The sequence below is a fragment of the Nannospalax galili genome, unplaced genomic scaffold, assembly GCF_000622305.1.
Source record: "Nannospalax galili isolate Female #2095 unplaced genomic scaffold, S.galili_v1.0 scaffold1812, whole genome shotgun sequence".
In the NCBI taxonomy this organism is placed as follows: Eukaryota; Metazoa; Chordata; class Mammalia; order Rodentia; family Spalacidae; genus Nannospalax; species Nannospalax galili.
In genome coordinates, this window is record NW_008331838.1 from 415,860 (window position 1) to 430,804 (window position 14,945).

The window sequence follows — 14,945 nt, forward strand, 5'->3', positions numbered from 1 at the left end:
AACAAGGACGGAGGGATCCTCACCACCCTGGGCAGCTTCCAGCTCTACTCCAGCCCTCACAAGTGCAGAGACCACCCTGTAGTTTCCTTCTCTGACCTCCTCCACAGCCTCCCCATTGTCCAGCCTTGAGCCTTCCTGACACTGAGATGTCAGTCAGCCCCCTCCTCCAGGAAGCACCTCTTGTTTGGAAGAGATGATGGTATCAACTCCATAGGGCTCTGCCTAGGCTAGTGGAGGTTCCAGCCAGGGGTCTGAGACCTGGGAGCCACTGAAGTAGCTCAGATGGGTACGGTATCTACCTTCCACGGTAGCCACAAGCTGCTGCTCCCTGTGCTGCTGGTCCCGGGCCCTCAGTGCAGGGCTCTGCATGTACAGATCTCCACCAGCACGCGTTGAGCCCAGTCGGTTCACCAACTGCCAAAAGGACAGCAGAGACCCACTGAGAATTCAGGGCTCCTCAAGGGGTCTGGGCCCTCTTGATGAGGCCACCCTAATGGCCTAGCTTTGGGTCACTATCCTGGATATGTCTTACATTGGGGAAGGACTCCCAGCCGAGTCATGGGCTTCCCAGGGGTCTGTAATGTGGGGATTGCTCTCTACCTCCCATGGCCAGGATGTAGCTGCTGAAGCAGGGTGGGGGAAGGGCTGTGAGCACTTGAATGAGAGCAGTAAGAATCTGAAACTGGAGTTAACTTTGTTTAAGTTCAACTTTAAAGCATTGCTCCATGGCCACTGGGATCCATACCAGCAAGACCATCCAGTGCTAACGTGAGTCCCTTTGCTAACATGAGTTTTATGGCAGATGCCCCAGTGTTGCACTTGAAGCCAGCACAGAGGAGGCTGTGCTCTCGACAAGCATTCCAGGAAGAGCTAGACATAGGCCAGAGGACTCAGACTGCCCCCCCCACCCTGGTCCTGAGGACACAGGACACAGGGACGGAAGACAGCTCCATAGGTAAGCCTGTGTCTCCTTCTGTGCAACGCCAGGCTCATTGGACAAGCAACACTATGCTTTTGTATCCATAAATGGCAGCTGAGGTCAGCACCAGGCCCCCACAAAAGGCAGACACCAAGCATTGTCTTGAAATGGTGGGATCAACAGCAAGGGCACCAGATAACTGGGTCCAGCCTGATGTTGAAGGAAAGGCCACAGGGCAGAGGGTGGGTGGCTGGGAATGGAGGGTAACAGCAATGGGGTGGCCTCTGGTCTGCTTAGAGCACTCACACTGTCCAGTCAGTGGGTGGGTCACACCCAGAGGAAGGCCGATGGCTGTCCTCTGCACGCCTCACCTCACACTCATAGTGTCCCAGGTCCTCCTTGCTGGCCGCCCGGACCACCAGCACCAGCACACCGCTGCAGGGCTCACTCAGCATCCGGTACTTGCTGCCAGGGGTCAGCAGGGCACCATCCTTGTACCACCTGGAACCAGCCAGGAAGGTCTGTGAGCCAGGGCCCTGCTGGGCCCATCTTCATGGCTCCCTTAGAGTACTCAGGGTGCCACTGGACAGAGCCACCTGTGCTCAGAAGCACCGCCACCAAGATTAAGTACCCTTAGCAAATGCCGCCCCCTGGAAGCCACAGTCCAGCCATCTCCTCCCAGCCACAGACGGCATGCTGTCCAACAGGAGCCATAACCCCACTTTCCCATGATCAGTGGTTGTGTACAGCTTCCTCCAATCAGGGATCATGCTGCCCAGCACTCCCACCATCCTCAAGTCACAGGCCCCACCTGATCTGAGGGTATGGGGAGCCTTCCACGGTGCAGGTGATCTGTGCATCCTCCCCTTCCACAAACGGTGTGGCCCGGACCTTGTTCACAAACCTTGGGGGCACTGTGGGCAGAGGCAGACAGGGACAGAAAAGACAGATCTGCCCATGATGGAGCGGAGGGAGCGCTGGGGTGGGCACTTTGGCCTCACTTCCAACAGTGCCTTTCCTATTAACCCCATGCTGCTCTGCCCTCAGGCTCACTCCACACCTCCTGCCCCACCAGTCTGTCCTCTGGGCAGGGTCCACGCCATTGACTGTGGACTGGCATCACACCAGGCAGCCCTCTGAGCTCACCTTGCACCAGAATCTTTCCCAAAGTGCTGGCATTGCCAGCAGCACTGGCTGCAAAGCACATGTACTGGCCAGAGTCCACGCCAGTCAGGTTGTCCAAGATGAGGGTGCAGGAGCCATCGGGGTCCTCAATGAGGATGTGGTGTGGGTCCACTTCCACTGGTTTCCCATCTGGAAAACAGAGACAGGCTGTCAGGCTAAGGTCCCGAAGGCTGACACCCCGGGGACAAGAGGCTGGGTGTGGCCTGTCTCTCTCTACATCTGCTTCTCCCTCTCTGTTTCTCAGTGTCTCTTCATGAAGTCCTGGTTCAGACATCATCTCATGTCTCTTTCTCCCTTCAACTTAGATATTCTAGAAGCAGGGGCTAGTGGAGAGGCCTGAACCATACAAAGCATCCCATCAGCGCCGTCAGCTTCTACGGGATTCTACGGGATTCTACAACTCTCTGGGGGTCTCATGTGCTCACCATGCCCCAGCTCACTGGCTGTGGACTCGCCCTGGCCCAGTCCTCTCCCCACCAAGCACAGAGCCTGCATGAGACACTCCCTAACAGTCCTCCCCTCGTCCTCCCACATCTGACCTTGTCTTTCAGTCAACTAGCCCTTGCAGTTGGACAATCACCCAGGATTTCCTTTTAGCAAGTGGAGCCCATTCCCAACAGGCAGCTCAGAAACCAGTGCCCGGCCTGCCTGGAGGTCCCCCACTGCCACGCTCTCATACCTGCTTTCTCTCAACTGAAGTCCCAGATTCCTCAGCCATGAGAGGCCAGTGCCTCCCCTCCCCACTCAATGAAAGCTGTACTTGGGCAGAGCTGCCACAGCCTGTCCTAAAGGCAAGCACCCCTGAGCCATTTCTCCAGCAGTGTACAAGCACACCAGGCACCCATCTTGTAAATCACCTTTGTAAAACGTATTTGAAGATGGAAAATAAATTCTGAAACGTAATGAAGGCAATGCATGACCTGGTGATAAAAGACTTGAAGACTAAAGATCTCACACTAAGTCCCACTCAATGAACACCCACCCAAACATCATGGCCATGATCTGCTTCTTTCCTGGGAGAGGTGTGGGGAGGAACAGACGCTTTATCATGGAGAACTCATTAACTTGTAAAGTGATATAGTTTCACACATCCCGAGAGCTCTGTGTCTCCCTTGACTCTAAGGGACTGAGGCCCATTGTACACCCAGCATGCGGGAACCTTGAAGAAGAATGCCACCTTCACAGCTCTACTAGGCACAGATGCTACATCTCCACCCTGCCCAATCTGAGGTTGGGCGTGGCCCTTTGCATGCCAAAGCTTTGGTTTCTACGTCTGGATGCTCAGTGTGTTTGTGGCTCTCCAAAATGGACAGACTGGAGCCGATGTCTCCGGATGCGACTGGCTCCATGTAGAAAGGCAGCAGCAAAGGAAGTGACCGCTGCCCAGCCCCACCCTCTCCTCCCTTCCTAGGTTGGCTGACAGACCAGCACAGAACCCAGGGGGAGAAAGAGTCCCAAGGCCTCGTGGAGGTGGAGACATACTTGGTATGTGACAGGGAGCTGGGTGCAGGAGGTGGGTTAGCTGAATCAGTCCAGCTTCTGCCTGTGTGGCTCCAGCTGGTGTGGACATCATGGGCAAGACTTGAAGCTGCTGATGGGCCATCTTGGGAACACCAGATATAGCCCCCTCTCCTGTTCTTGGCTTATGGGGCTAAAATCCCTTTGGATTCAAAGACAGAGTCTCTCACATACATCCATGGTGCTCTCGGAGGCATCTCTAAGACAGGGCCCAGCACTCTGACCTTCAACATCCTCTGACATTCGGTTTCTGTTGAATCAGTATTGCACTGGTTGGCAAGTCAGAAGCATCCGTCTCAAATGCCCAGGCTGGAGTGTTGTGCTCCACCAGCAGGGGTTGCTGAGAAACCTAAGATTCGGGGTCCTGCTCCCCATGTTGAGCTCCTCCAACTTCATGGGTAGTCACAATAACCAATCTTCATCTCCTGGGTCTTCTGCCCTCCACAGGAGGCCCAACCCTTTACAGGACTCTTGGGTACTGGGGACACCTGTGTCTTCTACTTGATCCCAGCCATCAGGCAGGTTGGGGTCGGTCCGGGGGCTGCCCTGCAGGCTGTAGCGCATAGTCTACCTTCTGGTGTCCTCCACGGCGAGGACACCTTTGAGCACTGTTGTGGATCCCCTACAGCTCCTGTGCTGGAAGCTTATTTCCAGTGCTGATTTTGAAGTGGTGGAAACTTTCATGTGGTGGATCCTAGCTGAAGTGAATTGGGCCACTGGGAACACTGCTTGGGAAAGGAGTGAGTTCTTTTTTTTTAATTTTTAAAATTATTTTTATTTTATGTGTATGAGCGTATTGCCTGCATGTATGCAACTGCACCCATGTCAAGCAATGCCCACAGATGTCAGAAGATGGAGACAGAGCCTGTGGAACTGAAGCTGTGGATGGTTGTTAGCCACCATGTGGGTACTGGGAACCGAACCCAGGTCCTCTGCAAGAGCAGCCAGTGCTCTTAGCCAAGTCTCCAGCTCCCAGGAGTGAGTTCTTATAGGAGTTATACTGAGAGCAAGCCTAGCCTAGATCCCTCTTGCTTCCTGTCTCACCATGATTATCCCTCCTTCTCGCACACACTCCCACCATGGCACCCTCTACCACAATGTATTACAGCCAGCCAACAGGAACCACACCAGGTGATACCATCCTTTCAGACTTTCAACCTCCAAGTCCCGAGGCCAAAAGAAATCCCTTTACTTTAGGAAGAACCCAGACTCAGGTACTTTGTTAGAGCAGCAGAAAATGGGAATTCTAACTTTAGCAGGCTTTTGCACAATCTTGGGCTGAGTTCAAGTCTCTGACACTTGTCATTCTGCCAACTGGAGTCTCTGGCAGTAGGAGGCTTGGCTTGGGATTTGAAGCTGTCCTCTTTCCAACACAGCCACTAGGTACATCCTATGGGGCTCTGGTAACCAGACACACAAGTCTGTGAGGCATTCACTCTGGGATGGACCAGTTTGAACTCCATGACAAACACTATGACCAGGGCCCAGTCGGCCTCACTCACTAAATGGAAAGGGTTCGTTTCTTGACTTTATGTGAACAAGTTGCTGACATGCCCTCTCCTCCCCTTCCCTGATGCCTGCACCCCAACCTGCCTCTCCCTGGAACTTCCCCACCTCTATAAATGGACCCTCACAAGCCTGGATCTGAGCTTTCACACACAAATCCATCCAGCCCACCAGGACTCTATATGGAATATATATCCAGCAACCAGCCACGGCCAGCAACTGGGTCCCATGGTCCAGTCGTGATCAGCACCTGGCTGAGCCCCAGTACAATGCCTTGGACCTCATCAGATTGCCTATGCTAACAAGTTCTTGGCACAGGCTCTAGGCCACACAGGCACTTCATGTTATCTGTGGTAGACACCCTGTGCCACCACATCAACTCTGCCACCAGTATCAACTGGACTTTAGACTGAGGTTGTCACATGAGGGGTGAACCATGGCCATATGACCCAGCCCCAGCTGAAACCCTGGACTGGAACTTAGGTGAGTTTCCTGGCTGGCAATCCTCTGTCATATACTGATGCCCAGAGACAAAGTGCTGGCCACATGACTCCACTGGGAGGAACAGCTGGAAGACCACAGGTGGTGATCATACCCAGGGGGCCTCCTCTCTCCCTAGGTGATCTCAGTCTGGCCCCTGCTGCTGCAGTGACTCACAGCCCTGGGTAGAGCAGCTCTGCTGCATACAGTGGGTCCACGGAGCAGGATGATTGAAACTAACGAGGCTCTCGAGGAACCCCAAACCTGCAGTTGATGTCAGAAATGAGAGGGCTTTGAGGGATTTTCAACCTTGACATCAGAAATATGGGTGCTCTTAGGGAACCCTGAACTTGGCATCAGAAAGGCAAATGTTCTTGGGAATCACTTAACCCACGGTTGTTTCAGGAATGAGGTTCTAGGGAACTCAAACTTGTAGCTGTTGTCAGAGGTGAGATTGGTCTGGAGACTCTGACCACCACAGCTGGGTAGGCCATGCACACCATGACCCTAATCCCAGCGCTGTCTAAAACTCCCTCTGCCCCTGAAGCTCAGCTTGCTCGTGTGGCCATGTGGACTACAGACCAGAGCTGCACCTCAGTCATGTAGAAGTCTTCAGACCTGTTACCTCAGAGGCCTACCCTGACTTCCATCACTGCCCACTGTTACTCCCATGGGTAGCCACACCACTATCTGGATTTATATCATAGGTTTATTTACCCATCACCTGTCCCCTACTCTACATCATCAGCTTACCTCCCTCCTGCCCCTCGGGCCTCAAGCCCCACCGGCTAGATCACACACTCCACAGAGGATCTTCCCTGTCATGGGCCAGCATCTCGAAGTGAGGCTGGGAACCCTTGCCCCAGGAGTACCTTTGTACCAGCTGATGATGGGCTTAGGTGTGCCAGTCACTTTGCAGGCCAACTTGACTGTCTCACCCAGCTCGGCTGTGCAATCGGCTAGTTCCTCTTCAAAATCAGGGGGACCTAAGGATACACAGAGGGGGTCCCAATGATGTGAGGGTAGCATGGCAGGCCTGTAATGTTAATTGCCTGGCAGGTCAGCCCAGCCAATGCTACTATCCCATGTCCAGAGGTGCAACTGCTACCATTTGGGGGCCCCAACTTAGATTCAAAGGTGAGTGAGGCAAGCTAGATGCACAGTGGGGATCAGGGTGAATGAAGGGCTGGGAGGATGGTTCAGTGGGTAAAAGTGCTTGCTATGCAAGCACGAAGACCTGACTTTAAAGCCCCATTGCCCACATAAAAAGCCTGGCATGGTCTCTTATGCCTAGAACTCCAGCATTGGACACAGGCAGATCACTGGCCAGCCAGCCTCAACAAAAAGGGGAGCTTCAGGGTTAGTGAGAGACCCTACCTCACAGGAGGAAGGCAGTGACAGAACAGGACCTGGTGCCTTCCTCTGGCTTCAGTGCATGCACACAGGCCTACACAGTTGCACACATGTGTGCACATACATGTACACACATGCATATGCCACACACATACCAAAAATAATTTTAAAAAACACATGGCAAAAATGATTCCATTCTGGCCAAGGATGCAGACCTAGAGTGCAAGATACCCGGCACCAAGCAGGAGCTGAACGGATCTCACTCTCTGGGGCCTTCCCACCAGGTCCCCAAGTGTTGCCTCTCATGTCAGGACCAACACAGCACTTCCATGAATCTCCCATGAAGTTGCAGTTATCATACCCTATCCAGAGCTGATGAAGGAGAGAGTAGACCCCTCTGCCCCAGAAAGCAGCTCAATCCTTCACGCCTAGTGGGCAGGGGCCAAGACAATGCTACCCAGGCACCCGAAGCTCAGGGTTCCAACAGCCTCCGTGCACCCAGCCACGCAATTACGGTGAAAGGGTCAGGTCTCCAGCCTGCCTCGGCTAACAGGACCCACAGAGGTAACACTCACGCCACACAGGCAGGGCCAGGCGCTGCTGGATCCCACAGATCTCCTTCACCCATGAGTTTTTGATGATGACTGTCCGTGCCTGCAGCAGGTACTTGCGCACAGAGTCTTCTCGCTCGTGCCACACCTCGAAGGCACGGTCATCCCCCTCTACCTGGTCATTCAGGTCAATGTTGCTCAGCTGTGGGGGAAAGAGTATCAGTAGAGAGGATGAAGGCCAATCACCCTCAGAAGATGTGGGACCCTGGAGGGCCGGGCTCAGGCCACCCCAGCAATGGCCAAGGGACTGACTGCCAGATCCACCCCAGACCCTGACAAACAGGCTTCCACCCATCTAAGCCCCCACCTGCCCCACAGAGCCCCGGTGGCCTCTAATCTACAGACCTTCATCATGTTCCGGAACATGTAGCTGAAGGTGTCAGTGCGAGAGTCTCTCCGGGGCTTGCAGATTACCAAGTGGTTTCGGAAGAGGAAGACATGGCGGTTGTGGCCCTTCCAGGGCATCCGGGCACCTGGTGCTCCTTCCCATACAATGAAGTGGCCCTGGAGGTATGAGTGGACTCTGGTTGGCCAAGCTCTCCCACTGATACAGCCCCTACAGTCATGTATCCAACACCCCACTAAAGCACATGCCCCCACCCTAAACAGCCTGACAGTTCCTCAGTGCTCCACTGGGATGCTCCAGTGGATGCTTCAGGGCTCCAACCTGGCGGATGGGCTCTCCCAGGGCCTCCAGAGTGCCTGGGTAGTTCTCCATAAGGGACACATGCAGCTTGTTCTCAGCTCTCTGAGGCAGGGCAGACACCACGGCATAGGCTTGCTCCAGCAGTGCGCAGTTCTGCCTGTTGCGGGCCTTGTTGCGGATCAGCTCCTGAGGTGGGGGTCGAGCATCAGGTCTCTGTTGCTCTAAGACCAGACAGACCCTCCCTCCAACAGGTGCAGCCTGCAACAATGAGACTGGGCATGCCCACCTTCAGCAGGGCCTGGTACTTCTGCACCCGCTCCACTGGCTGCTCCAGATAGTGTTGAAGTGGAGGTGGGGGTGGCTGTGAGGGGTCCTTGGCTGACAGTGTCTCCTCTGTGTATTTCTGTAGGAATCACAAAGATAGGCTTCATGAAGGAATGCATGGTCCCTCCATGACTTGAGTTTCCTTGGGCCAGAGGCCAGACTCCAAGAATGTCAGGTGCACAACCCTGCACCACCAGGGTGTGGCTATGTCCCCTGAGATCCTGAGTATGGTACCAAGGGTGCTGACACACACCCCTGGACCCTGGGGATGACTGGGTTACTATCTCACAGGTGGCATAGGGCTTGGGCAGTTTAAGTGTTATTGAGGAGTGCAGAGCTGTAGGTGCTCGGTTTACATTTCCCACTAATCCAGGGCCTGGGTAGGCTGTGGGCAAGCAGAGGTATGGGTCTGGGAAGATGAACTTGGGCTGCCAGTGTAGGCCAGTGGGGCTACACATCAGAGGGCATTTAGGCAGGAACCAAGGCCTGGGAGCAGGCAGGGTGGGACCAATAACCAATGAACACCATGCCAGGCAGGGGGCACCTTGTAGAACTCCTGGACTGGGGTGCTGACAACCACTGATTCAGCTTGCACACGGCCCACCAGGAACTCAAGGTACTTCTCAAAGGCCTCTTGGTTCTTGATGAAGCACATGGCTACATCATCATCCGTGTCACAGCACTGCAGCTCCTGCAAGAAGCTGCCACAGAGGAGATGACATCAGGATCTCCCTCCACAGAATAGAGCCTATCCTCCAGGAGGATGCCAGATCCTGCTCTGGGCCTAAACATTGAGTGTGCTGAGCTATGTGTGCAGACATTTATGCGAGAACATGGCTGTGTGCCCACTTGCCCATGCATGAGTGCAGGCATGTGTGTATTATGTGTATACATGTGCGTGGACATACATGCATGGGTGCACATATGCAGGTCTGTTATATGTGCATGTATTTATAGGTAAGTATGCACAGATATAAACACATGTTCAGACATTGTATGTATATGTGCAATGCATTGTGCACATACATGCATGATTTTCATGCATTTATGGTACAGGTGTGTACATGGGTGTGCTCATGTGTCTTTGTGTGCCTTGTGTGGCAGTATACATGCATAACATGTATGTTATACATGTACAAACAGGTAGAAGGTGTGAAATGTTATGTGTATTCATAGGCATGTGTGAAAATATGAGTATGTATGTGTTCAAGTATGTACACACCTGTTAAGCACATTGTATGGCGGCAACACATATACACATATGTTCATACATGTGGAGGTGTGTAAGCATATGGGCTATGCACACACTAGTTAGAGGTAAGCATACTACAGGCTTTATTCTGCATAAGCCAGAAGCACAACCCTGTGTTCCCAGCAAGGGGAGGTCTGCCTTGGGTCACACCACCAGGTAAATCAAGTCAATATAGGTTTTCTCCCTCCTCAGCTCCTGCCCACCCTCCACGACATCTGACCTGTAACCAGGGGTGTGTGCTCATGCACATGCATGCATGCATGCACACAGCCCCTTACTCCCACCTGCTGTGGAAATGGCCGATGTCCTGCACGTTACGGAAGATGACTGTCTTCTGGCTGGCCACAGCTGCGGGCACACGGGGAGAGTGGTCCAGGTGCTGTATGTGGTGGTCCTCCAGGAACTGCAGCTCACCCACAAAGGCCTGTTCTGAGCTCAGCAGCTCCTGGATGACAGACCTGGTGGGAGGGGCAGCCATGAGGGGATACTCAGGGGCTCCAGGGGCCATAGGCTCCTGCCTTTTGCATGACCCTGGAAATGGCATTGCTGCAGGGCAGTTTACCCCTCACAACCCCTGTTCCCTCATATGTTAAGTCTGGACATTTCATGCCATCTGCAGCCTGCTGTCAACTTTCAGAGAAGGGGTGAGGTGGCAGAGAAAGGGGCCCACTCCTCTACCATATGTACCCTCCATGAAAAAGTTACCCAGCATGGTCCCACCAGCACAAAGCCTATGTGAGAGCAGCTGCAAGAATCAAGTTGAAATGGGGCTTACTCTGCTCTCCTCTGTCTTTACCCATCCCCAATGTGGAGTCAGTCCACATGGGCTCCCACAAAAGCAGCAGGCTAGAACCCCAGCTGGATCCAGCAGGTCAAGCAGCAGGTTTCTTTGAGTAGCAGGCCATCCAGGGGAAGCCCTAATGGACACTCACCTCAACCTCATCCTGTACTCGTCCTCAGACACAGCCTCCCTAGGGAACTCAGGGGCCTCAGTGGGCCCCCATTCAGGTGACAGCTAGTGAGAAACAGAATTCTGTCAGAGGTGGTCTGAGCTCTGGCTCTGGTCCTGCGGAGGTCAGGCTCATATCTCCCAAATGGAGATAACAACGCTAGGGGCCTTTGGGTCAGTGACCTGAGGCTCCACTTCCCTCAGCTCCCAACCTGGTACCTTGAGTCTCTTGTCCAAATAAGCAGGTGACACCCAGCCCTGCCTAGAAGGGCTGGATTTGGTGGGCTTGGTGCGTACAAGCCAGCGCAGGGGGTGGGCCGAGTCTAGGACCTCCACATACTGGCCTTCTCTCAGTGTAATGGCATCCTGCTCTGCCCCCAGGGGCAGGTAATCAGCTGTGACCACGTAGATGTCAAAGATCTGATTGGGAGGAGAGGGGCACTGAGTTCAGGGGAATAGGGTTGCCAGCCAGGCCTGCCAAGGGTCCCAGCAGCCAGGAGATAAGAGAGGAGAGAAGCCTCCAAACTCCCTGAACAGCCCCCACAATCTACCGAGAGGAGGCAGTCAGAATCAGGAGAGCCAGGGAGGTGCCACAGGCCTGCCAAGCTCCAGAGTGCAGGACAGGAGTCTCAAGGTCATTCTGTCCTTCCATCTCCACACAAACACCAAGCACCTCGATGGACTCCCCTGCCTGTACCCGGCAAGACATCTCTGCCTGGCCCCAGGGCCCTCAGCTGGGGCTGCCTACACTACCTGTTCATCAGCCACCCTGGGATCTAAGAGTGTGCATGTACACTAGACCAGGAGAGGGAGGAAGAGGAGAGTGGGCAGAAAGGAAGGAGGAGGAGGACACAGTAGAAAGCTGGTCCCTAGTTCCTAGTTCACCACTTCCTGCCTCGAGTGTGCCTGGTAGATGCTGTCTTCCTCAAGCCTGAAGCCCATCTCCTGACAGCCTATGGTACACCCACTTTCCGACTCTTCCCTGGATCCTGCCCCTGCCCCGTCATCACTATAGCTCTCAAGGAGGGTCACCACCACCCCCATTCCCCAAGGATCCTAGCCTACCTACCTCACCACGGGAGTCCCCATCCTCGGACTCTGAGGAGGACTCTTGGACACTGGAGGAAGGACGTGAGCGACCATGCCGGGGAGATGCAGATGGTGTCTTGGACTCCTCGTCGCTGTCACCCCCAGGTACCTGAAGCTTGGCTAGGTAGGCACAAGGGTTGTGATGCCACCCAACTGCCTCCCGTCTATCCAATTTCCAGATCTGGAAAGCAGGATAGCCCCAGGCCCATCCCCCTGCACAAGGCCACTGGGGCCTACCATCCCCTGGGTCATGTAAGCACTAGATCCTCACCCTGTGTGATCTTGGCCGACACCATCTCGGTGATCTGGGAGGTAAGTTTCTGCAGAAACTCTTCTGTGCCCACTTCAGCAAGGGACAAGTGGCTGCGGGCCTCCTCAGTCACCAGGGACTCCCCTGGGAGGTACGAAAGTGACCCTCAGAACAGCCACCCTCTCCTGAGTGCTTACCAGGCACTTCCTACACTGCAGGCCCATTTTTGGCCCTGAGGGATGCTAGGTGGGCCGAGTAGACCAGGGCTCTAGGGCAAGGGCTGATGAGGGTTGGCGGGACAAAGTCATGCAGGTGACTAGAGAACAGACAGCACAGCCAAGGACAGAGCTAGATAGGAGTCAGACCCATCTATCAAGCTACGGAGAACCCTGGAGTGTGGCTCATTTCACCTCTGCTCTCTGTGCCTGAAACGCTAGCTTCCACAGCCTACTGGACAAGAACTCCTCGTCCAGGCTAGGCTGCCCTTGAAACCCCATAGGTTCCCAGATTCACAAAGATCAGAAATAGTTCTGACTCCAACCAAAGCTCAGGGCCATCCTACAGGAGCATGGGGACCCCTGCCCCAGCACTACCACCTGGCAGGAGGTAAGGGGGGCTCAGAGTGCCCACCCTGCCTGTACCTTTTCTCTGGCCAGCAAGGTCAGGGAAACCTGCCGATTCTGACATCTGGGCTGAGACCGTTTGGGTTGTCCTGTGGGTGGGGGAGGGGTGTCCTTAGAGGCCCGGAATGGTTGCCACCACATACCACCTTCCTCCCTCAGGCAGAAGCTCCTGACAGAAAGAGAATCTGGAGGCAACAGACTAGAACAGCAGTCATCAGCTCCACACCAGAGGGATTATGGGAAACCCTCATCCCACTGGGTAAACTGAGGCATGGGGAAGGAAAAGGGCCAGCCAGAGCCAGTCTGCCCTGAAGGACAAGGTGGTTACCACCAGCAGCATGGCTGTCTTGTTCCTAGTTCTTGGGCCCTTCCATGACCCTGGCCCTGGTGACCCTGGTGGCCCTGGGACAGCTTCTACTCACCCTTGCAGGAAGGTGGAGATGAGGGCCTCCTTTACTCTCTCCTGTTCCCCTTCCTTGGGCACTATCAGGAGAGCAGAAAGTCACCAACAAGAACTGCTGGACCCCAAGGCTTCCAACTCCAGGTCTAGACCTACCCAGGACATCTCTGAGCCCTGGGCAGGGGCTGTACAGAGCCTGCACTATTCCGCTCCTGACCCAAATCACCTCAATGGTAACAAGAACATGGGCCTTCCCACAGAATGCCAGCTCACAGGGGGCCACACGAGGCTACAGAGCAGAAAGCACAGCAGAGGACTCTAGGGCCCACCACGCAGAATAGCGTGGAGGCCGGGCCTCGGGGGCTCTTTGGTGTGTGAGGTCCCACACCAAACCCTTCTGTACCCATGAGGCCTAGCCTGCTCTAGAGGCATCCTGACACTATGGGGGAATGACAGGAGGGGAGGGGGGGCTTGGGTGGGGTCTCAGCCCCTGGTGCTGAAGGTCAGCATGCCCCAAGAAGACCCTGATTCTGTGTAGCATCCAGCACCACAGCCCCTTCCATGCACATATTACCTGCCCACCCGCCTGACCCTCAACTCACAGCCTGAGACATGCAGGCTGGCAGAGCAGAGTGCTTGGCCAGCGGCATTGGTGGCAATGCATGTGTAGGTGCCCTGGTGCTGCCGGCCAATGTCCAGCAGGACCAGGCTGTGCTGCTGGGCAGAGCTGGCCATGGTGTAGCCAGGAGTGTCAGGGCCGATCCACAGTACACCCTTCTCTGCTTCTTCCTTGAGCCAATGCACAGAGGGGGCCGGGCATCCTGGGAGAGGGGGCAGTGGGTTCATCCCTGGCACAGACAGAACCCTCCCACCAGGAGCAGAACCCTCCCCCAGGGACAGAGCCAACCCCACCAAGAGCAGAACCCTCCCATAGGCACAAGGCCTCTCCTGTCCAGAACAGGGACTGTGGGACCCTCCCTGGGAGTCATCTCACCTTCCACCTTCACTGAAAACGTAATGCTGGAGCCTTTCTTCACTTTCTTGGGGGTAAACCGCTCCAGGATCCGGGGTGGCACCAGTTGCTCATGCACATCTGGAAGGAAATGGCCAGCCCGTGGGGACCCCCTGACAAAAACCCCACCTCCCATGCACCAACCCCAGGGGGCCACTGAAGCCTGTGCCTACTGGCCCCTCTGCTAAGCACCCTTCTGTCCCCACTTCCATTGCAGCCAGTATAGGCCCATCTGGTCTCACACCCATGGTCCACCCTCTCTTGCCCATCTGGGGTCCTCTCACCTGACACTGGCTTCTCTTCTGGTTCACCGGGACCTGAAAGACATGAAGGGAGTCAGACACATAATACCTATAGGTGCCCTAGCCCCTGGCCCCAAACCTGGTACTGTGCTGATCTGATAGGTAGGGTGTGTGGGTCAGCTCTGTCTGGTCCCTCAGAGCACTCACCTTGGACCAGCAGTCGGGCAGATGAGTAGGCAGCGCCCACGGCATTGCTGATGTAGGCTGCATACTGGCCACTGTCCTCCCGGGTGACTGAGACGACCTCTAGGGTGTGCAGGGTCTTCTTGTCGGTCATGCGGATATGGGCAGATGCAGTCAGGGGCTGGCCATCCTTGAACCAGTAAAGTCTGGGGGCTGGGTAGCCTGGGGCACAGAGAGGAGTCATCAGCTCAGGGCCATCTCCCAATGAGAGACAGAAGGCCCAGAGCAGAGGTCCCTCAGACACCACAGGGTATTGGTCTCCTTATTCAGGTGGTTACATACATGACTACCTCTTGGCTGGGGTCTCCCTCCCAACTGTGGCGATGGGAGACAGCACTTGGTC

At 55.0% G+C, this 14,945-nt stretch overlaps 1 protein-coding gene across 1 annotated transcript in view; it reads right to left on the bottom strand.

The window, feature by feature from the left end:
• Nucleotides 1–14,945, bottom strand: part of Obscn (obscurin, cytoskeletal calmodulin and titin-interacting RhoGEF) — a 149,322-nt gene that overhangs the window by 25,997 nt on the left and 108,380 nt on the right. Inside the window, 21 exon segments of the mRNA XM_029560576.1 lie at nucleotides 300–414; nucleotides 1,291–1,420; nucleotides 1,731–1,833; nucleotides 2,066–2,233; nucleotides 6,481–6,594; nucleotides 7,537–7,714; nucleotides 7,918–8,076; nucleotides 8,240–8,404; nucleotides 8,505–8,621; nucleotides 9,087–9,243; nucleotides 10,079–10,252; nucleotides 10,727–10,809; nucleotides 10,963–11,163; nucleotides 11,813–11,952; nucleotides 12,104–12,226; nucleotides 12,724–12,794; nucleotides 13,128–13,188; nucleotides 13,708–13,926; nucleotides 14,100–14,198; nucleotides 14,402–14,434; nucleotides 14,567–14,764. Coding sequence (XP_029416436.1) covers nucleotides 300–414; nucleotides 1,291–1,420; nucleotides 1,731–1,833; nucleotides 2,066–2,233; nucleotides 6,481–6,594; nucleotides 7,537–7,714; nucleotides 7,918–8,076; nucleotides 8,240–8,404; nucleotides 8,505–8,621; nucleotides 9,087–9,243; nucleotides 10,079–10,252; nucleotides 10,727–10,809; nucleotides 10,963–11,163; nucleotides 11,813–11,952; nucleotides 12,104–12,226; nucleotides 12,724–12,794; nucleotides 13,128–13,188; nucleotides 13,708–13,926; nucleotides 14,100–14,198; nucleotides 14,402–14,434; nucleotides 14,567–14,764 — 2,808 coding nt within the window.